This window comes from Lissotriton vulgaris, chromosome 3_1 (assembly GCF_964263255.1).
Source record: "Lissotriton vulgaris chromosome 3_1, aLisVul1.2, whole genome shotgun sequence".
Classification (NCBI taxonomy): domain Eukaryota; kingdom Metazoa; phylum Chordata; class Amphibia; order Caudata; family Salamandridae; genus Lissotriton; species Lissotriton vulgaris.
In genome coordinates, this window is record NC_141689.1 from 549492282 (window position 1) to 549516983 (window position 24702).

General features: G+C 41.6%; 1 protein-coding gene across 3 annotated transcripts in view; it reads left to right on the forward strand.

Annotated features, from left to right (window-relative positions):
- LOC147726770 (baculoviral IAP repeat-containing protein 1-like) overlaps positions 1-24702 on the forward strand; it is a 929669-nt gene that overhangs the window by 846483 nt on the left and 58484 nt on the right. For 2 of the 3 annotated variants that reach the window (XM_086960817.1, XM_086960818.1), the window contains exon 12: positions 5144-5305. In XM_086960817.1, coding sequence (XP_086816943.1) covers positions 5144-5305 — 162 coding nt within the window. Of the gene's footprint in view, positions 1-5143; positions 5397-24702 lie in introns of all 3 variants that reach the window. The other variant, XR_015309289.1, reaches the window with a different exon arrangement.

Below are 24702 nucleotides of genomic sequence, written 5' to 3' on the forward strand. Positions count from 1 at the left end.
GCAGGTTGTTTTTTATTTTTTAAGAAAGAGAACTAAACCAAGAAGAGAAACGCCAAGAGGCGCGTAAGAGTGGCAATGGAGCAACAGAGTTGTCAGGGAGTTGGCAGAAGGCAGAGGAGGACAGGTAGAGAATCGATAAAGGAGGATAAATGATAGGATGGAAGGGGGGGGGGAGGAAAAAGCAGGAGAAGTACAAACAGCATGAAACAGTTGGTGTCACAGGTTACGGTGATAGGTGTTCATCCAGAGGGACAGGTTCCGGCGGCAGGCACACATCGCCCCTGTACGCATTCCATGCCCCCCACACTTTATTCCATGTCTGGGGCCTCCCCCTGGCTACATAGACCGTCTTTTCTCGGAACATGCACCAATCCATGTTGGCTTTCCATTGTACCACCAGGGGGGCTGCAGCAGCACCCCACTTTTGAGCAATATCACGCTTGGCAACCATATTGCCCAGAGTCACCCAACGAGTCTGCGCCGTGTTGAGGTCAGACGGTTCCCAAACGTTGAGGAGACACCTCCGAGCCTCTGCAGCCAACACCACCCCAGTCACCTCCCCCATAATCCGGTGCACTCTCGCCCAGTAGGGGGCAATGAAGGGGCATTCCCACCGAATATGTAAAAAGGTTGCGAGAGCACCACAACCTCGACGACAAAGGCCATCGGGCGAGAATCCCATATGCAAGAGTCGGGGGCCGGTGACATACACCCGGTGCAGGATCTTGAATTGCACCAGTCGGAGACGGGAGGAGATAGCGACCTCCTTAGGGGAGGACACTGCACTCTGCCAATCCTCATCGTCAAGTTCCAGGCCGTCTGCCGTCCATTGGTCTCGCAAGCCCAGGAGGAGATCAGTGCGAACATTAATCAGTTTTTTATAGGACAGGGAAATAGCACTGTCAGGCATATGGCCATCCAGTATCCTGTTCTCCAAGGGGGAGCTTTCGGGGATCTCTCCCTCCGTTGGCTTGGCAGAGAGCAACGCGTGTCTCAGCTGGGCGTAGCGGAAAAACTCTGAATCGCCCAATCGGTATTCGGCCTGCAACTGAGGAAAGGTCTTGACTTCACCCTTAGCAATCATATCGCCCACCCTGGAGATGCCTATAAGGTCCCATTTGTCGAAGCCCTTGGTGTGCCACAGCTTGCCCAAGATATGAGAGTCGTACAGTGGGGTAAACCTGGTCAGTCTGCCCTGCCAGCCCTGTGCTTTAGTGATCGTCCGCCAAATGTGAACCGCTGCCTTGGTCGGGCCTGACAGTTGCCGATCGAAGGACCTTGAATACAGGGCCCTATAGTAGTTGCCACCGCGTAAGAGCCACCTGTCCATTGCGTAGCCGGGACTATCAATAGGGCCATAAAAGCCGTGATTGATAGCAGTGAGCTGAGAGGACCAATAGTACCGACGCACATCCGGTAGGGCTATGCCTCCATCGTACCACGGTAACGTAAGCTTCTGGATGGCGACGGGGGGTCGGCCATCCCAGAGCAAGGCCCGTTGCAAACTCTCAATCTCCCGAAAATAGCGGGCCGGAACCGGGTCCTGAGTGTTCTGTAAGGCATACAGGAACCTGGGCAAAGACATCATTTTGAATAATGCCGCCCAGCCTAGGAGAGAGAGCGGGAGTCTGCGCCAGCTATCCACGTCTCTCCGCAGCCGCTGGAGAGGGGGGAGCAGATTGTGGTCGTATCGGGCTTTAGGACTACCGGAAATGTATATCCCCAGGTACTTAAAGCCCTGTCCGGCCATCTGGATATTGCAGCCTCTGGGGAGGCGCGGTGTGTCCCCTTTTAGAATGTAAAGAGAAGACTTGGCCCAGTTAATAACCAGGCCAGAGTGACGTCCAAAAAGTCTGAGTACGTCGCATGCCACAATGAGCGACTTGCAGGGGGAAGTGAGGTAGAGCAGAATATCATCTGCGTACAGGGAAACTCTATCTTCAAAGCCCGGGGCCCAGGTAATGCCATGCAAGTCCGGGTGTGTACGCAGCATGGCCGCAAGCGGCTCGAGAGCCAGGGCAAACAGGAGAGGTGACAGGGGGCAACCCTGCCTGGTACCTCGGTGAAGGCAAAGGACGCCGACACGTGGCCATTGACTGTGACATTAGCCAACGGGCAAGCGTAAAGGAGTTTCACCCAACTCACAAAGACCGGTCCAAACCCAAGCTTCGCCAGCACCGCCCAGAGGTAACTCCACTCAAGAGAGTCAAAAGCCATTGTGGCGTCAAGAGAAGCAAGCACCGCCGGTTCCACGAGGGTGTGGGCTCTGGCCATAACACCATGGAGCCGACGCAGGTTAAGGGCAGTGTTTCGGCGGGGAATGAAACCCGACTGGTCCGGGTGCACCAAATCACCAATGACTCCAACCAGTCGAGTAGCAAGCAGTTTGGCTAGGATCTTAGGCTCCACATTGAGGAGAGAGATAGGGCGATAGGATCGGCACACGTCCCTTGGTTTCCCTTCTTTGTGAATAACCACAATGGTGGCCAGCCTCTGGTCCAGAGGGAGCAGGCCCTCATCCAATGCCTTCAAAAACATAGTCCGCAGGTACGGGGATACCACATCCGGTCGAATTTTGTATAACTCGACCGGAATACAATTGGGACCAGTCGCTTTACCCGACCTTAGTGCACGGATCGCCAAGGCGATCTCGTCAGCGGATATGTCTCGATCTAAGTCGGCACGGTCCTCTTCGGAAAGACAGGGAAGGTCAATCGTCGAGAGGAACGCAGCCGAGTCAGCCTCGGAGCGGTCTGAGTTGGAAGTGTAGACACCCCGGAAATAATCAGCAAAGGACTCGGCAATAGCACTTGGGTCCGTAACGGTAACCCCGTCTTCGCCCAAGATTTCAGGCACAACGCGGCTAGCCATCTCGCGCCTGTCCAGCCAAGCCAGCAGCTTCCCAGCTTTGTCACCAACGTCGTAGATACGATCTTGCTGTTCCTTGGCCAGGGTAAGGGCAGCATTCGTGGCGAGATCATGGTATTCCGTCTGTTTAAGGGAAAGGGCATGCAAAAGAGAGGGGTCGGGCTCAGGTCCTAGTCGGGACTCGAGGCGCAAGACCTCTTCTTCAATACACGTGAGGTCGGCATCTCTGACTCTCCTGGCCTCTGTAATGAGAGCAAGAGCTTCCCCCCTTAACACAGTCTTAAATGCCTCCCACAAGGTAACAGCCGAGCCAACCGAGCCCACATTCTCCGAGAAGTAGAGGTCGATGGCCTTAGCAAGGAGGGTACGAGTCTTGAGATTGCGGAAATACCATGGGTTAACCGCCACCGGCCGGTCAGACAGGACGATGTTAAAATCAAACGAGATCCACAGCGGGGAGTGATCGGAAATGCCCCGTGCCAAAAAACGGGCCTCGGACACGGCAGACGCGTGTGCAGCTAAGGTAAAGACGTAGTCTATACGGGAAAGACTACCATGGGCACTCGAAAGGAAGGAGAAATGGCGGAGCGCGGGGTGCAGAAGTTGCCAGCTGTCCACCAAACCCATGGAGTCAAGAAAGGAAGGCAGCCACAGTTGAGAACTGCGGAGATCTCTCGGCGGATGGCGGTCCAGGGAGCCAGAGCAGACTGAGTTGAAGTCACCCCCCATTATCAATAGACCATCAGGCAAGGACAAAATGGCGCCACCAAGGTCTTGGAAAGTACTGGATTGTAGGCCTGAGGGAACATAAACCGAAAGTAGCGCGAGGGAACGCCCTTCCCATCTCCCCGCCACTGCAGCGTAGTGTCCCCTCTCATCAATCACAGTGACGTCTATCTCAAGAGGAAGGGACGCACGCACCAGGATTCCCGCCCCCCGGGAGCCCGAAGAGAACCCAGAGTGGGCCACCATCTTGTAGCCCTTACGGTTAAGAGCTTTGCACGAGTTTCCAATCAAATGCGTCTCTTGTAAGAGCACAATATTGGGCATATGTCTCTTAAGCAGTTGAATCACCACCCCTCTCTTAACACGGTCACCCAACCCATTAACATTCCAACTGATCACTTTTAATTTCCTACCCCCCATCGTCCCGTAGCCCGTCCCACCCAACCCCGGCCAACCCAAACAGCAAGTGAAAAACAGCAGTAAACATGACCCATTGCCTGGAGGAAAGAAGAGAGAAAGAACGAACAAACAAAGAAACTTGCATAATTGCACCCCCCACCCTGCACCCCTGCATCAGACTAAAAAGCCCCCCCAACCAGCAGTGTGCCTGTCGCCCCATAAACTACTTTACAAAAAGCCCCAGAGGAGTAAGGAATCTCCACGAACACCTCCCGCCACCCTCCATGTGACGACAGGAAAGTCAGCAGGGTCACTTAAGAACAGTACCGACAGTCTCATGAAGCGGGGTCACCAAACGCCAGTGGTACACAGTAGAGCCAAGTCTCATAGATCCGAACCACCAGCCGCACCTCCATCTTGTTCATCTTGAGCGTCCCGACGCGGCGACAAAGTGTCCAACCAGTCACTCACATTCTCGGCGAAGTCAAAGAACAGGGCACGGCCCTCATGCTCAATCCGGAGTTTGGCAGGGAACATCATAGAGTACTTATATCCCATATCTCGCAATTGCCGTTTTACGCCCGCGTACATGTTAACTTTTTAGTTTTTGTCTTTGCACTGATCGGAGAGCAGCGGGGCAAAGCTCGTCTGCTTTAGCAGAGGAGCGGCCGCTGCTCAAAAGCATTATGTATTGCTTCTTGACATGGACAGTGCCACATCAGGTTGCATCTTTGAATAACTGTAGCATTGTTCACTTCATTAGCACTGAGTGTTCCTTTTATACCTAATAATGCCCCCTGGTAAACATCTTTATTTTACGATTATTATTGTTACATCATTAGAGTTTTTTTGTGGGGTGGGGAAGGCTGAGGATATTGTTAAAGCAAGTTTGGGATGATTTATGGTAGTAAAGCCAAAATTATGTTTGGTCTCTGATTTGCCACAGAAGTGGCTGGCCACTGAAAAACGATGGACAATTCAGAATGAATGCAGGTTGGCATATAAATACTGAACAAACTACCCCCTAAAAGACCGTTTGGACTTTGCAGTAAGGGTAAGGCACTTACATCTACTGTCAGCAGCTAAACTGCAATATTAACTAGTCAGCTGTTCAACTGACGTGATTTTCACCGTGCTCTCTTTTTTATAGTTGAATGCATCAAGGTCTCCAAGGATCTGACTGTATTTCATCTGAAATGTGCTCGGTTTCCAATGTTTGAATCTTTGGTGAGTGCAATCTCATCCTGCAAGAAACTGACAGAGCTCAGACTGATTGGGGAATATGTGACTGACTGCCAACTAGCTTCGCTAGGTAAGAATCATAAGCATCGATATGTAGTAACTGTATGTCATATTCATAAAAATATTTATTGGAAACGAGAAAGCACTAAGACTTAGAAAAGGTGTTATTAATGTCATTGATTTGATTGGTAGATGGACCTTCACACTGAAAAGAAAAACTACCTCAAACATCTGGGGAGGCATGGGGGCTTAATAAGTATGTAGTTTACGCTTCAGAAAGGGTATCTCAGCATACCTGGAAAGCAAAACCCCTGCTCTTACTGGGCCAAAGACTCTGAACCTTTGACACAGGTAAGAACTAATCAAAAGCTGCAATATAAACAAATTAGATTATTCATCACAGTTAAACTATTGATTTTAGGACTCAGTGATGAGCTTTGATGTAAGGTTAAAGGGCTTTATTCAATTCTTTTAGTAATAATCTCTTTATTAGGCATCAACTATTACTCAATACGATAAAGAACATATAGCATAAAGCACATTCCATATAAGTAATTCCCTATTCTAAATATTAAGACGAGTAAAGTATCTGGCACCAATGAAGATTTCGAAATCGTAAGCATTAAGCTTAACACACTTCAAATAGCACTTCTTGTGAAGAGAAGTTTAGAAATAGTCAGTGGAGTCTTCAGAGGTAAAGCATTGATTCTGGCAAAAGGGGAAATAAATGGGTCTCAGCAAATAGCTCAATAAAGAGTTTAGTAAAGTCTGCTCGGATCATAGAGCTTCAGAGCGCAGAGAGTATGAGTGGCAGTCTGAAAGGACACTGTTGGATAAGCCGCCTGGGAAAGTCTGGCGCACTCTAGCATAGGAACACGCACTAATATAACATTTTGATATCTATAATTAATACATTTGTTGCGGTATTTAAGTCTCTGCAGCCAATGTGGTGGTGATGTCTTCGTGGGAATATAAAGCTATCAATGTCTATGTTGTCTTGAAACAAAGACTCACAGATTATTACATTTGTTACAGTTTGGTAAACATTGTAAAAATAATGATTGGTTCTACTGTAGTGTTTACTGGTCCCTTACTGAATGTTTTTCATTTTATCTTACATTACTCATACATTCAATTGGTCCTCCGATGGTTTGTGCTCTGTGCTAAAAGGGTTTGCACATTTATGGGACATTTACCCAGGAATAGGATAACTGAAACTAAACCCAAATTTAACATCTCATAGATCAGTTTTCTAAATACATTGATAATCCAACTAATGTTTACTCACAAGAAATGACAAAACAGAACAGCAGAGTCAGTTTAAATGTTAAAGTTTAGTTGTTCAGTCTGAAGATAATTAACATTTTCATTCAATAAATGAGCTTAGAGCCCTAATAATCAATTAGTAAAGGATTTAATTAAACATACAACACATCTGGGATGCAGAGAGAATATGATGAATGAACAGGGAATTCTTCCTCAGCCAAGGCAGATTTGGACACCTACAGAGGATGTGTCAATAGGGATAGGAAGCCAGGAGAGCCTTCGTAAAGACTCTCAAGGGAATTCAAGAAAAGTTCCAAAATGCCAGTCTAGTTCATCTAGACAGTAATCTGTCTCAGATCACTGCTGTAACAGCAAGAGTCTCAGCAATGTGGCAAGAACACTTCATCTGAAAAGGTTCAATCTGCTTCAGGACACGGTCAGTAGATATATGTCCAAGTCCCAGCAGCAGAAACAAAATCTGTCAGGATCAGAAGCAGCAGAGTAGTAGCAGTAGAAGAAGTGTCTCAGTTCTCTTAAAACGAACAATCATACTCGATCAGTTTCTGGGGTGACACCCCCTGACATCACCAAATTTGTCACACCAGTCAGTTCCATTGGTCAGTCCAAGTAAGATGAATTTGATGTAGTAGGGAAAAAGATACAAATCCAGAAAAATTAAGTAACTTGATTATGCAGCTTCCTTGGGGTCGTGTAAGCATAGGACACATTGAACAATAGGACATTTAAAAAGAAAACGTTAAGGGTTCATGAGTGCTCTTTCCCAAGCAGCTGTTCCAGAGTGTAACAAAATGTGTTGCAAGTATGCTTGTCAGTCCGAGAGATGTCAAAGGAAACTGTTATTATTTAAATATGACTTGCAATATTGGAAGACATTCCAATCAATACGCTTTAAAATATTCACTACATGACTTCACTGAAAAGGGAAATGAGGCCTACATGACATTTGGGTTAGAAAAGAATATCTAAAATATCGAGGGAAACTACTGTGAAATCTAAGGACTCAGCTATATCAAAGAAGGCATTTGTCTCTTTCACTACTCAATTTAACAATCAAAGCAATAGGGTCTCCAATATACTACGCAAACATTGGCACCTACTCACCAGGGGGTTAATATACGACAAGATTATGTTAATTTGTGAATTATACATAATAGGAAGCTAGCACGTGAATTCAAAATACAACATAATACATTAATAAATATTGCAATCTGGTAATAATTAATAAATGTAAATATAGTGTTCTCATAAAAATGTTGTAAGTGTCAACATTATACTCAGAAGGAAATGCACATTTGTTTTTGTCGTTTGTGTTATTCGACTAATACATATGTGAATTACATACTAAAAAGGTTTTATGAAAATACATCTAGATATAGTTGTGTATCACCTACTTTTCTTTTGTCATTTTTTGTACTCGTGTTTTTACATGAAAGGACATTATGGCTAAATTCTCGCGTGATAATCAAACGAAATCATAATCTTTTCTATTAGTCTTATTAGTTTTAACATTCTTTATATGAAAATCAAATCAATTAGCAATATAATCCATAACGTGAGATTTTACTCCTATATTACACTAACACATATACATGTGTGAAAATAGTATTTCATGATTAATAGTCACAGCTATATTAATCAAACATATAATATGCTTTCAATCTATCTTTTCATCTGTATATATTTATGATGCAGTATCTAAATTATATATTTGTACAATTTTTTCATAATGTGGAACTTAACACATGTTTATCATAGTTTGGGTAAAAGTTGTCATTACCATTTATTTTATCAATAAAATTGTTTAATGTAATCTCTGTTCTTTCAATTCCCCCTTTGATGGCTAATCAAGCCATCACACCTTTATCATTATCTCATCTTTTGTCACAATTATAATGCTGATGTTTTAAAGAGTTTTAGTCTTGATTGTTATAGAGCTTTTAGTTCATCATAATCTCCATATTGTCTATCCTCTAGTTATATTTCTGACCTTCTTTCTTTTCACTCCTCTCGCTTCTTTCTTTGCCTTTATGCATTTGTTAAATTTTAATTAAAATGATTGGAATTAGTATCAGATAGCAATCATTAATATTGATGTTAATATCTTCCCCACTAAACTACATCCCAGATTTGTGAGCCATTTTCCTATGGATGTTAAACCCATCCCAAATGATTCTCAAGCACCATCTGCTTTCAGTCCATTAACATTTTTCTAGGTACGTAATGTTGTTAACATATTCCTCCAAATATTTATTTTAGTCAGGGACATATGTGCAACATTGTTTAACTTTCAGCATCAGGCAGACCCCAGCTTCTTTTGCAAGAAAGAGGTAGAATGCAAGACCTTTTGAAGCGCCATAGATCTGATAGCAACCATTTCAGTATGTATGGCAAGGAATCCTCCAGCTGTATCAGTCGATAATCTATCAATAACAGTTGAAAGTTTTTGAATTTTGTGAGAATTTAGAATCACTCCGACTGACGGGATTATTTCACCAAATATGTCTCCTGTTACTTCCGCAGCATTAGCACCTCTTTTTAAGCGTGTGGGTATAAATCCAGTGGTTTCATCTGATTGTCCCACATGATAAATGTTTGGAAATACTATTCCCTTACAGCAGCATCCATACCAGTGTTTTGGTAATCTATAATGGGAATTCTTCCCACAAATAAAGTAAATTCCAGGAAATGCAAACTCCATCCTCCCACAATTTGGAAATTGTGGCCACCTTCACTAGAACCAACACATTTATTATTAAATTCAGTTTGTGTTGCAATAGACACAGCTTCCCTTTATTTTGCCAATCTAGAGCCATCGCAGCTTGTGTCAACTCTTTTAAGCTCAGTTTCCCTTTGTGCTCATCTATCTTCAACTGAATTAATAAAATCCTTTTCTACATTAAGCAAAAGGCAGGCTAAATTATGTTGATGTGCATAAGCAATATCTACATTTTTAGTGGGTTGAAAAAACGGACCCAACATTTTAGCTGTTTGTGTGTCAGGTACAATATTAATATTATTACTAATAGGGACTTCAGAAAAAACAAAATCATAGTTTGAATATTAATATTGAAATTGTTCTTTGCAATAAAACAAGCTAGTTATTACACTGCAAGAAACTCCATAGGTAACAGACAAGTCGTGATAAGTCACCCCTCCCAAAACTGAGGTGGGTACACATAAGAATCTTGAACATCCTTTGTATCAAGGTATTCTAATAACAGTCTAGTAAAAAAACACTTAATGAATAATCACTAATAGATTGATCTACATGTAGAGTTTTTTCAGCTAGCATGTTAAACTCATCCTCATTGTTTCTTCCTTCCAATGACTTAGGAATGGATAATAGTTTGGAATTTTCCACGTAAATATGATGAGGAAGTTTTAAGGTAATAGGAAACACAACAATGACAATTTAAAAGGTGGCTAATAAGCATTCACCTATGCATTTGCGTTTTGCTGATACCAGATTTGAATTCTCAACTTTTCCAGAACTAAACTTCATGACTCTTGTTAGAATTTTATAGAAGATGTTAATTTAGAGTTTTGCAGCAAATATTTAGAAATGAACCTTTAAGTGCTTTCTTGTTTCGGCAGTGGTTACAGTTCACAGGTTTTTATGGCTTTTCTGATTTAGTCCGTTTATGGCATAGATCATTGTAATTTAATCTCAGGATTTTCAGGGCCTTCTTGTTCAAATTTTGCTTTGGTATTCTTTAGTCTTTTATAACATTTTGCAAGGGGGTCTATGCACGCTTGTCTCCTGAAAGCAAAAATCATGATATGCTTTGTCCCAGTTGTTGGTTGCTGACAAGCATGTTAATTCTGGTGCAGTGTATTTCCGATTTTGTACTTTGGCTCTTTTTGACCTTCTTACTGACGTTCCATCATTAGCAGTGTTGCTCTGCGTGAATTGACTTCAGACTTCTAAACAATCAGGGGTATTCTGCCTTCAGTCAGAATTTGCCTCATTTTATCAGTTTATTTGGGCCAACGGTCTCCATGTATTACTTGTGTTTCTGCTGCACTGTTCTTTTCGATTGGGTCAGTAACTCACCTAGTCAGTTCTTCTTCTCTTTGACCCTCGATACCTACAAGAGCTGACTCTCTTGGACCCTTACTAGAACTAGTGTCGTGAGACCCAGTAGCTGGTGCCCCTCTACTTTTTGACTGACTTGAGTCGGAGGTTTCAATGTAACCACCGGCACATCCACGACAGGTGCTGCATCTCCAAGGGACATGGGACTTGGCGAATATGGGCAGTATGTTCCCAATTTGGAAGACCGCCACATTTGACAGCAGTTGTAGTTGCCAGTATCACTTGGAATGGCCCATGCCAGCAAGATTCCAGAAACGACTTGTGTATGTGTTTCCTAACCAGGACCAAGTCTCCTGGACTGAGGTCATGGCACTGCTCCTGTTGAGACGAAGTAGCAGCTTCCCCAACCTGCTGAGACACAGAACCTACCACATCAGCCAGTCCATTACAGTAATCAAGTACCAAATCATCAGTATTGTTCACCAACTGATTTGCAGGAACTGCAGGCTGTCTCAAAGCCTTCCCCATAATAATTTAATGTGGAAACACTCCTGTTCTTTTGCCTGGGGTACTTCTCAAACTCATCAACACAAGAGTCAAAGCATCAGGCCATTTTAGAGACTTTGAAGCACACACCTTCGCTAGCCTGAACTTTAACATTACATTAACCTGTTCAACCACTCCAGATGCTTCTGGTCAATAAGCACAATGTAGCTTCTGTTCAATTTGTAATGCTGCACATAACATCTTCAGGTCCTCATTATTAAAGTGAGTCCCACTATCCGATTCCAAAGAAGTTGAAAACCCAAAATGCGGTAGAAGTTCTTGAAGGAGTAGTTTAGCAAAATTTAAACTGTCATTCCTCCTAGCTTGGTACGATTCCACCCAACGAGAAAACAGACACACAATTACCACAATGTATCATGACCATTGCAAGGAAGCATCTCAATAAAATCAGGTTGCATCTGTTTAAATGATCCTCCAAATCTTCCTACATGGCTCATGGTAACCACTGTCTTCTTTCCCACATTTTGTTGCTGACACACCATGGACTTTGACACAACACTTCTGCAATTGCTGTAAATCAGGAATTAAACCATGTTTGACAAAAGAGACGCATCATGGCATCTCTCCCAATGTGAGCAGGACTATGATATTGCCTCGACATGGGCGATAACAGACTATCTGGTAACACTGGTCTCCCATCTGTGTATACCCAGGCCACCATCTTCTTGTCTCTGTGTGCAACCTGCTACAATCTGACACTGTTTTTCTGTTTCTGGAACCTCATCTTGTAATGACTTTATTTATTCCCATGTTTCTACAGTTGACAACATCAGCCTACATTCTGTGACATCTGTTTTTTCTTTCAAGGGATGTCTATTGAAAATGTACACATTTAGATCACAGTAGAGCGCAGTCTCATCTGCATAGCGGTTGCCGACTGTAACATAATCATTTCCTTGGTAGAGAGAGTTGGGGCAGGCAGTTGCAATGGCAGCAGTAGATTTCTCATGCTCTCTCCATTTCAAATGGCTGAACTTGAAGAGGTCATGAACCCAATCTGCAACCATAACTGCCTGAGGTCATGTACGACCCCAAAGCTGTAAATTCAGTAAAAATGGTAACTCTCAATTGTTTAGTAATGCTGCAAGCCCTCATCAAATATATAATCAAGATAATAGGAGTATACCCAAACAACCCTCCCCCCCACCTGGGTAAAGGACACAAAACAGCAGAATACAGAAAATGGTAGGGAGGGATCAATCTCGAAATTTTGAGAATAAGGGACTACCAATTCCCTTATACTAGGAACAACATTCTATACATTAGTTTTTTATATACAAAACGATCACATACCTAATCATTTTCACCCAGAAGGTCACAAATAATCAATAAAGTGTCCCCCTATTCATTCAGGGAGTACACTATGAGGTAGTCCTGTTGAAACACAATCGGTTCTAGAAGGTCCTGAACCTTAATTTCAAGATTGTGTGAAACATAAATGGATATTGCACAGAAGGTATCATCAGACTCCTCTTATAAAATATGGCATGTCGACGCCGATGCTTTTCGGCCTCCAGAACACTTGGCCTCCTCAGGACAAGGGTGAATAAACGACCTAAATAGATATACAAAAGTAACCCAAAGGTATTACACCTATACTCCTGCTGTCAAAATCTCTGTGCCACCATGATCCAAAACGAGTCTAACCAGGAACTAAAAAGGAGTGCAGAGTAAAAACTAAAAAAACTCTCAAAGACAAAAACAAAGAGCGTGTAAGGGCAGGCATGCACTACATACTAACGTAGGCAGAGACAGAGGGCTCCCCAAAGTAGAAATTCCTCCAAATACATAGGAATGCCCTTAAGGGTGTCAAAATCTCCACAAGGAGTGACCCATTACACCTCCAAACACAAATACCTTGTAAACCCCCTTGTGTGTGCGCGAGAAAACAAATATGCCTAAAACTCGCACCCGGGGAACTCTCTGAAGACTACTGAAATACAAAAACCACACGAGTTGTCACCATATGTCAAACAAAAGCAATCAGGACTCAGATACAACTTATTAGGTCTGCGCATATCTCTTACCTTCAATGTAGAATAAATCACGTTCATTGGGCGCCCACAAAAGGGGGGTTTGCAAGGTATTTGGTATTCACAGAAGGCATTTAGTAGTAGTAAAGTTAGGATTTTGTCTTAGTAGTAGTAAAGTTAGTAGTCCTAACTTTACTACTCTACTACTAAAGGCCTTCTGTGAATACCAAAAGTAGTAAGTTTAGGATTTTGTCTCAGATTAGTTCTGTGAATTGGCCCCTATATTTTGAACCTGACCATTCATGTGAGGCATCGGTGCTTGTGGCACATTTAGGTTTAAATGTTTCTGCCTTTGAGTCTGCTGGATCTGCGTCATATCATTCACTTGAGACTGTACATTCCCACCCCGGGCTACCTGTCCATTCATTTGATATAATGGATTAAATAGATACTCGCGCTTCCAATGCCCAAACTTGCCCCAAATGTGACACGGATTAGTCTTTTTCAACATGTCTATAGAAACACCTCTATCTCTGCCTTGAGTCTGTGCACCCTGTTGTTGTCCACCTCCAACTCCTTGCATTCCCACATTTACTTGACCATTTCCTTATACTACATTTGTGCAATCACCACCAGCAACCTCTCTTTGCTACTTTCACTTGAGCCAACATCAGCATCACTTTTAGTCTCGTATGCTTAGGTTCCAGTTTATCGCCACAATATTTTACATATCAGAGAATTTCATCTATTAGTTTGCTTTGCCAGCAAATCAAATGCTGTTGAATCATGGTACTTATTTCAGGTTTTAATCCATATACAAACCGATACACAAAATGTCAAATATCCTTTTCGGGTTACATTTTCCATTACATTGTGCTGTTTGAATCGTTCAATTCCTGTGTTATCCTGTCAATCTTTACCCAATCTATTTCATTCGGAGAAATTTTCCCATTCAAATATGTAATGGCTTGATTATATTTTTTCATTACCTCAGGTGACGGTGCACCAGTTTGTGGATGCCTAGCAGATTCAGTATCAGGGCAAACAATAGCAATTTTACATTCAGTCCATAAATCACTTGGGACTACAATATCAAATAATGTATCCACATCCTTCAATATAACCTTTGAAACCTTAACAAATCTTTCAACTTACCTGTACCACTCAACAGGTTTCTCTCTTAGTTTCAGGAAATCATTTGTAAAAGACAATATATCTAGCCTTGTCCATGGAACATGAACATAACCTCCTCCAGGCACCTCTCTCATAGGAAGTATTTTTATTCCTGATTTTCCTTCCTCTTCCTCAAACACTGGATACATTGGCATGACCATTTTCTTTGTTTCCTTCTTTTGAGCCTATCTGCCTTCCCATTTTTCCAAATCACCACATTTTCTAAGAGTGGTCACCAAGTCCTTAATTTGCAACCTTTTCCCTGAAGGATTCATATTTTCAAGGTCTTTAGCACTAAAATCTAATCTATAGTGACTTTCATTTGAGTATGTCCACCCTATATTTCTGTGCTAATTCAGTTAATTTATTGTCAGTAATTCTACCGCATTGAGTAATGTCCTTAATACAAATAACAATTCATTATCTTTGTAGTAAATAATTCAAGCAGGACTGATAGTACCCAGGGTCATTTCATCCGATTCCACCTTAGATTTGGCTACATCAAGTGATTTCTCACTTGAACGTCTCTGGTCAATAGTTCCTGGAACATTTGTACTAATCAAGTGTAGAAGGTGATATCCCTCTAAACCAATCATCAAGTTCTTGTAGTATAGGGCATATCTGCCTTTCAGAAATATCTCCTTGTGACGCTCCACTTGCTCCTTCCAAACACAGTGTATTAGGTCATTCAGAATCTCGAGTACCCAATTGTAAAGTTCTCCCTGTCACAACTTAAGTTCCTCTACTTGGGTTTCCATATTTATTTGAGCTAAATCTGATAATGGGATCAGTCTCATTTGGTTATGTAATACATTCGGATGAACTGTATCTGCACTAGATCCTAATTCAGTTTATCGAAGGGAATTGTCAGGATTTTAAATATTGGAGTATGGGTTCATTTGCTCCATACTCTGTCTCCTACGACCAGTATTTGTTCCTCCCATCACAGTGGGGATGGTCAATTAATGTACCTGTTGTCCTTTTTTACCTGATTGATAGAGTGGAACTACTGGTCCTTTCGTCACTGCAACTGAAAGAGCATCAGGAGCATTAAGTGTCATGGAATTGTTAGGTTCTGCTCCTCTGGGTATCTCTACCCCTGTTAAGAAAGGATTGTGCAAATTGGAATTTATGGGCATCGTAGGTTCATCAGGTAATTCCTATAAAGGAATTTGGCCTGTCTTGAGGTTGATCCTTATTATATGGTGGGCGAGGATTTGACAATAAATCATTTACAAATTAATCATATATTTCATTCTCACTGTCATCAGTCAATGCCAATGTATGAGAGTCCTAAAGATGTTTTTTCTTCTCTTTATATTTCTCTCCATTACCCTTCTCTTCAACTAATATAGGATACATTTGTGTTCCTACTACAATACATTATTTGCAGGTTTTCTGTTGGGCATCTGCTCTGGCTTCAACATACAGATTTAAGGTGGTTTGTACCTTCCATGCCTGATGTTTCTGTTTGTCTTTCTGATGCGCAATAATTTCCCTTCTCCAAGAGCTTCAAATTGCATAGGTCTCCGGAGTGGTTTAATATCATATAACTGTCTCCTCAAATTTTCAAGAATTTGCATATTAAAAGTTCCATATAGTGGGAAAGCTAAAGGTATGAGAACAAAGAGTGTGCTATGTCTGTGTGGATATCTGGTTCAGGAGAATGGCAATGACACAACAATCTCCATGAAACCTGCTGATAAAGGAGGTGCAGTAGTGACTATGAATACCTATGACTATGTCATGGAATACCAATGACAACTGGGCAACCAGGCATACTACACACTAATCAATCAGGACCCCACTGACAGGCTGATGACTGCACTTGTGATGTCAGCTCTAGCACAAGGTTGGATTTACAAAAAAGAGTCAGAGTTCCTGATCAACAGAAAATCCCAGGATACCCTATTACTTTGCATCCCTTAAATTCACAAGAATACGTGCCCCCACCCAGCCAGACCCATAGTGTCAGGGATTAGCTTCCCTCTCGAGCCCTTGTCACAATTTTGCAACCACTTTTTTCAGCCCCTGGTCTCAAGACTCCCTTGTTTGTGAAAGACTCGACCGATGTCCTCAACTTATTGGGTACAATCAACAACAACCCAATTGATTTACTTGTCTCATTGGATGTGGGGGCACTATACACCACATACTCCAGGATGCCACACATTGGGGTAATAGAGAATACCCTCCTGGGAGAAGAATAGTCATCACCCACCCCAGTGAGCTTTATCTTAGAGTGTGCCACCATTGCACTAAAAGAGAACTTTTTCCAGTTCCAAGATCAGTTGTATCACCAGACACAAGGCGCTTCTATGGGCAGCACCTTCACCCTGAGCCTGACCTGTCTCTACATGGCAGACTTTGAATTTATTTATTTAGGAGCGGTGAGCGGCGGAAAAATGAAGCAAAAATGAAAATCGTGAGCAAGAGGAAGCAAACGGAGCATTACAAAAGTGAGCCAAATGGTGCATTACAGGAGGAAAAAGTTACGTGTGCATGTCACAAAAGCGTAGAAAGTAAACATAGAGGTATAGGAGGAAAAAGTGACGTGTGCAGGTAGCAAGAGGAAGCAAACTGAGCATTAAAAAAGTGAGCCAACCGGTGCATTACAGGAGGAAAAAGTTACGCGTGCAGGTTACAAAAGCGTAGAAAGTAAACATAGAGGTATAATACTGCAATATATGAAGGAAGGCTCCGGGGGACCCACGGACAACATCGGGGTGGGCGGGGGCCCTGAAGCCTAATTGCTCCCGGACAACGTTGGGACGGGCTGCTAGTATGACATAAAGAAAACAATCAGAAAAATGACATTCAATTCAAGGAAATCTGCTGTGTCATAAATAACACGAAAATTCCATCCGATCATTTAAACCAAGAGGTTTAGAGGATTGTAAAAACTTGATCCAATGATTCTCACATTGTAAGAGAAAATTGTTATTGTCTCTGTCATCACGCTTGGCCACCACTTCAACAGCAGCAAATCTGAGTTGGCTAACATTGTGTCTATTGTCTTTGAAATGTATTGCCAAATTAGATTTAACATTCTCAGTCCTTATGTTGCTCTTGTGTTCGTTTATCCGCGTTTTCAATTTATGTGAAGTCTTGCCAGTATAAATCAATCCACAAGGACATTTGATGATGTAAATTACATTTTCAGTATCACAGGTAGCATTGAGTCTCAAATTGATGTTGGTGCCTTTCATCGGGTGTTTCATGATGGGTCCTTTGATTAGGTTGTTGCAATTTTTGCAGTTGAGACATGGTTGATTTCTCTTGTATACAGTAGAGGTAATTTGCCTGGGTTTAGTAATGATTTCCTTTAAATTGTTACCCCTCTTGTAAGCAAATAATGGTTGTCCTTGATAGATCTGCTTGAAATCAGGCTCAGTACTGATAATAGACCAGTGTTTAAGTATGGGTGCCTTGTATGCTTTAGAAACAACCAAATATTTAGATACGACCACAGGTCTCTTGATGTTGTCCTTTTTTTTCAAAGCCAAAGTTTCTTGACGATTAAGCTTATCACAGCGTTCCTTGGCAGTCTTCAAGATCATTTGTGGATAACCTCTCTGTTCAAAGCGTTTAATCATACTGTTGGCCTGTTCCTCGAATTTAGTAGCATCTGATACAATCCGTTTAACTCGAAGGAGTTGAGAGAAAGGCAAATGATTCTTCAAAGCCGTCTGGTGGAAGGATTTGTAGTGTAAAGTGTTGTTCTTATCTGTAACCTTCCTGTATAAGTTGGTTTCTAAATGATTGCTGACCCTTGCGATTTTTACATCCAGAAAAGTGATGGATTCCTGGTTAAACTCATAAGTAAATTGAATTTGGTCATTGATAAGATTTAGTTGTGCGAGTGCTGTTTCCAAAGAGTCGTGGTCTCCCTGCCACAGAACGAAAATGTCATCAATGTACCTCAGAAATATCTTGGCATGTGTCTTCCAAGGAGTACAGTTCAAGATATTGTTTTCCTCAAAGTGTTTTATGAACGCATTGGCATAGACCGGTGCCGCACAGTTGCCCATAGAAGTACCGGACAACTGTATGTAACATTGATCCTCCCATGAAAAGTAGCTTTGATACAATGTGAAGTACATAAATTGCATTATAAAGATTTGAAATTCACTGTCTAAGTCAGAGTGCAGTAGAATATTCTCAATAGCCTCCATACCAAGGTCATGCGGTATACTGGTATAAAGTGATTTAACATCTATGGAACATAGCCAGATAGGATCATCATCTTCAAAAGAAATATCACGTATTTGGTGTAAAAAATCTGTAGTGTCTTTAACGTAGGTACGTGATAGTTTAAACCCCCCCGTGCACCCACCAGCCGGGTCAGGGCTTAGTTACCAACGTTCACCAGAAGCCTAGTGATAGGAATTCCCTGTTACACTGCCGCTCCTTTCATCCCAGGTCCCTCCGGGATAATCTTCCGGTTGGTCATTTTTTGCGGGCCCGGCGCAACTGCTCCACGACCGAGAAGTTTATGGAACAATCAGATGAGTTAGTGGTTAAATTGAAAGCAAGGGGGTACCCTATTAAAACCATTAAGCAAGCACGCAAACAAGCTCTGAACACTCCCCGTAACGCTCTTTAAGAGAGAAATATGAAAGCGAAAACTGATTGTCTCCCAGTGGTTACTACATTTGATCCCTTATCAACCAAGGTTAGGCAGATAGTGAGGAAACACTGGTCTATCCTGGACACCAGTACCAACAAGATGCCACCCCGCGCTTTGAGTTTAAGAGGGCCCCTATCCTGAAAGACAAATTGGTACATACTCAAGCAACGTCATTGGTTCCTAATCTTCCCTCCGGTCATTACCCTTGTGGAGGATGTACAGACTGTGGACTAACAAAAGTGACTAAAAGCGTAATTTTGGAAGGTGGAAAAGAGTGGTACCTTAACAGTTTCAGCAACTGCAATACCGATAATGTCATCTACAGATTGATGTGCAACTGTGGATTGCATTATATTGGTCTCATGTCCAGGAAGGTTAAGATCCGGATACAGGAACACCTTAGTACTTTGAAGGCCAAGGAATTGACTACACAACTTGTTCAGCATTTTCAAGATAAACAGCATGACCCCAGGGACCTGAGGTGGACTGTTCCTGAAAGGGTTATGGGCGACACCCATAACATTGAATCCATCCTGGCCAGAAAGGAAGCGAAGTGGATCTTTTCCGAGAAAGCAGATAAGCTCGGACTGAATGACTCCATTGAGTGGAGTAAAAGTACGAGACCGTAGTTGCGTTTAATGGTCTGTATGTCAATTATTTTGATTCCAGCACAATGCCTTTATTCTTCTGATCGTATATGACAGTATGCCAAGCCAGGTCGGCTCTGGACCGGAAACAAGCATCCTGGGACCAGTTTCGGGGCATCCCCCCTCATTAGCCAAGCCAGTTTGAATCCAGTGGCGCAGTAAGCCAAAGATCCACGTCAGGGCATACCCTTCCCTTCCCTACAATATTTTAAAGGGGAAGCTTGCTTTTAGACTGTTAAGAATAGTTTTTACCTTTTTCTTCCATTTTATACTGGCTTTTAGATAGCTTTTATATATCGACCCTTAGGATGAGGAGTAGGTGTTATATTCTCGAGTTAGGCCCATGTAGGCATCCATTATCTCAGTGAGAGGCTTAGCGTTTACACTCCAGCTCGCAACCTGCGCTACTCTGCTGCAAATTTTGCAGTAGTACCCCGTATCAACTGCTTCAGAACAGGTGGGAGATCCTTTTCCTACCTGGGACCAATCTATTGGAATAAACTTTCATTAGACCTTCATCGAGCACACAACTTGGATATCTTCAAGAGGAAACTAAAAACCTGGCTCTTTTTTTTTTTTTTTATTTCACAGAGTTTTTTATTGAGAGAGTTTGGTATTGATATGAGCAGAACAAATAATAGCAGATAAAGACCATGGTACACGTACATAATAAACCGAGAGGCGGTGAAGTAACATAATATGGAGTAAACATAACATGCGGGGGGAAAAACATCTAACATGAGCTTCGATTGGAATTCCATAGAGCATATTATCAAGCCCATTATCGCCACTTTATCGGCAGTTTCCTGCCGATAAAGCGGCGATAATTTTATCGCCCAGGCTTGATAATATGCCCCTCAGTTCATATATGTTTGGTAAGAAGGAAAGCCTGCCCAAGGCAGGATGGATCATAAGTACTATTTACCTGATGCTCCTGTACTAACCATGGGGCTCGTCGAGAGCTCTAGTTTTTTACAGTGACTCGCTGATCAACCCAAGACACCGTTGAGGAAGTATTACGAGTTACAGAACAAAACAAACTAGTAGAAGCTCACCTCCAAGCTCATTGACATTATCAGTACAATTAACATTATCACCACTCTTCCCAATCCAACTCCACTTACTTTCGTTTACTCCCTCTCTCTACATTTACTAATCTGCAACAATATGTCAGATCTTGACATCAGTTTGTTTTATAAAATGGAACTCATAGTAGTCCAATATCGGCACTAACCAACTGCATTCCAATTGACTGTTCTACTCCCAACATTCAAAGAAATGTGCAAATGTCCCTCACCCACAGCTACAAATGAATCTTTGTTAATATCAAAAGCCTCACATTGGATTTATAGGACTTAATTTCTGAAATTCGTACCATGATCGATTTCAATTGAAGTTGGCAGGCCGAAATGAGAAATCAACTCTCCTAACAATATTTTGTGCCATCTATTGCTTCTGCTAGTGCCCATCATATTATGCACTTGCCCAACATTCCTTTAGTGTGTATATCAGTATGTGTTGTATTTATGAGTTTTGATTGTGTGCTTTTAATATTAATAATAATATACTTATGTCAGACAGAGTTTTAATATCAGTATATAAAGAGAATGCATGTGTAAAATGGGGGAATATTTATTGAATTATGTGTCACTTTACTTCACAAATAATGATATTTTTTTCACAACAGTATTGGAAATTAATATATTTGCAGAGTTTTCAGTGAACTTAAAGACAGAGGATCATGTTAACTTATGGGGACTATGTTGTCTTTCAATCAAGATTGTAATTTGGGAACATACTGGCTTCTCAAAAATGTAAACTTCCTTGTAGATAGCTATGGGCCATTTGCCTTCACCATTCAGGTATGCATCTAATGCACTGAAACCCTCAAATTGGCAAACATTTCCCTGCTAATTAATATTAGATGGGATTTACTAAGGATGATTTTTATGTGTATTATGTTGTCCTTGTTCATAATATTTACTCTCTGCTCCTCAGTTTCCACTCTTGGAAATCTGTTAATTGAGACAGTCATAAGTGACAATAATAAAACAGTGCTAATTGAAAATAATAGTACCTCTCCAAAATGAATCCTCAAAATAGTTAAAGAATGTTCTCACCCTTCTGCTTGTGAGTCCTCTATCCCAGCCTCTTCTGAGCTTTGTGCCACAATGTCCACTTTTTTGTGGGAAACGTTTAAAAAGATCTACGATAATTCTGCACCTCAACAGGGATTCATCTCCCATCTTGCACCATTTAAATCGTATTCTATCACCAACCTTTATGGGGTGCCATCGGAGCAGACCTCATTATTTCATCGAACCCCAATATTTTAGATCACCCCAGTACTTACCTCAGGAGTTCCACTCCGGCTCCCTTGATCTAAAGTTGAGAGTCACCACTTCTCTCACCATTTGGAGTCAATAAACATCCTCAATAATTAAATAATAATCAGGACAACTCATAAACAGAGTTCTAATCCAAGAGGAAATTTTAAAGAGTATCAGCCCGATTTATATGTTGATGGGAAGAGAAGTCCTTTGTGGCTGCAACGGATTTCCCTCACCACCAACATAGTGGTCCGCAGACCTTCAGTTTGGCCATGGCTGAGACTACTCCATCTCTGCCATGGCCAAATGGTTACAGGTCTGGCCCGCCCAATTCAGCTGGGTGGACAGGTAGCCACTTTTACTTCCCTTCACCACCAGCAAAAGCCTGACAGTAAAATCGTTATCATGCTCCTCCCACCGTGAAAGAAGACTCCCATGGCGAGGGGAGCATTACTTTTTTCCTTTACAGAAAGAAAATGCTGTTTCGGGATATTCTTTGTGTAAAGTATAAAAGAATACTTTGTGCCGCAATGAAGCACATAGTAAAATGCAATGACAGGAACCGCCATGATGTTGGTTTCTGGCAATGCTTTACATATAACCACCCCGGTGTAGTGGTAAGCTGTTTGCCCTGATATAAATCAGGGACTTCATTACAAAGTATAAAAATAAGCAGTACAGAATAGTTTATAAACTGTCATGAAGACAAGCATTTTAGAGTTCACAATCAGAAATCAGAATGAATCCAGTTCAGTAATACAGCAAATATTAGAGCATGAATAAAGTCTTAGGTATAATAGGGAAATCTCGTATAAATTATAAATGCTGGAATCACAAAGAAAACTGAGTCTCGGCAGTAATAGGAAAGTCTTTCATTCAACTGCCTAAGTCACAAAGAAAATTGGCAACATCTCAGGATAACAAAAATGAAAGTCTCTGGCTCACCCTCAAAACCAGGGATTTGTATACACATTTTCACATAATTAATAAGAAGACAGTGTATACTTATAATGCCATGAACTCGTTATGATAAATCAGGGAAAGAAGTGTCACAGTTAAGTTCCTTAACACATGCCCACTCTTTAAATGTCTCCAGCAACAACTACGTCATGGTCATAAGGAGATGCATGACATAAAATATATAATCTGAACAATTATCTATACATAGAGTGTTTCTATCAAGCTCCCCAGGAAGCGTCAACGGAAAAGCCTTGAACGTGCAAAAGTTTCAATTAATGGTACATCAAGAAACAAGCTCCATTCATAATACATACACTCAAAATAAACCATTTAGTTACATCATAATATCCTGTGCTCTGCAGACTCTGCAAAAACAATAATGAAAGAAATCATATAAAATCTTAATTGGGTGTGGGAAATGAAGTGGAGCAGTTTGTGCCATTCATGGAAAATTACTAGCATTCATATTCTAAAGTGCAAATGTGGTACAAATAGGACACGTTAATAAACACATTCCACACTTTTTAGAACAATATTTATAAGTGCGAAACTATTAATTAATCGGTTACGGTCATAATTCATGACAAAATCATTACCATTCAAGAAAACTATTTTCCCCGAAATAGTACAATTTATGAAAACTCTGACAAATGGCCCTTGTGATTATTTTTAAATAAACATCTGTTCTACATTAATACATCTTTATCAATCCGCTGTTAGTTAGAGTTCGTCATCATCAACTTCTTTCAAAACATTTCCTCCACAGTCTTCATCCGGTTTTAGACATTCCCTCTTGAACATTACAATTCCATTTCCAAATAGTTTCTTTGCTCTTTCAATCTATTATGTTGACCTCCCTAAATTATCAATTTTCCAAAATTAATTTACCAAACAGAAATATTATACAAACCATTACTATTATCACAGAAGTTAGTATTATCCTCAGAGTATTTCAACCAACCTCACTTATCCAGTCGACAACTCCTCTAGACTCTTTCCTAGATTACTAAACCAGGAACCCACACTATCCTATAATCCAGGTTCTGGTAGTGAAATTATCTCATTTGAAATATAAGTCAAATTAGCTATAAGTGCCTCTAATATTCTACTATTATCTGGCACAAATGTACTTGTATTCATTGCTTTCCAGGCTCCTTCATCCTTCACTAAAATGTCTAATGAACAGCTCTATATTACCATTGATCTCCATGCAATATCTCTTCATTTACCTTTATAAAAGCTCCTAATATATGTACTGCCATTCTATCTTTTAAAGTTGAAAATTAAAATTGTCTAATTTTCACATCATTAGGGGCTGGATCAGCAATGCACTTGACGGCTGTATCCCGGAGAGGATGACTGGGGCTAAGCAAACTCAACCGCACGTATGGTACAATGAGGCCTTACGGGCTGAAAAGAAAAAATGTAAACTTTTAGAACGGGCGTGGAGGCATACCTATGCCACTAAGGCTAAAAACACCTATAGGAAGGCCATAAAAACCTACCACAAACTGGTCCAAAAGACCAAAGCTGCGTTCTATGCCAACTCGATCGTGGACAGCCCCAAACCCAATACAACTATCTTCTTCCTTATGAAAGACATGCTAAAATCGCCCACAGGCACCAATGTCACCATATCTTCCAACACTCAGTGTGATTCATTGGCAAGGGACATTATCAATAAGGTTGATTGCATCTATGACACGTTCAAGCTGAGGCAGAGTAATGCTGAACCCATGGTATTCACCTCCCCTAGAGCACTCCACTACTCCCTACAAACTCTGCCTCCCATGTCCTCTGATGACACAGCCACCCTGGTGGTGAAAGTCAAATCTGGCTCTCCTGATGATCCTATTAAACCTGA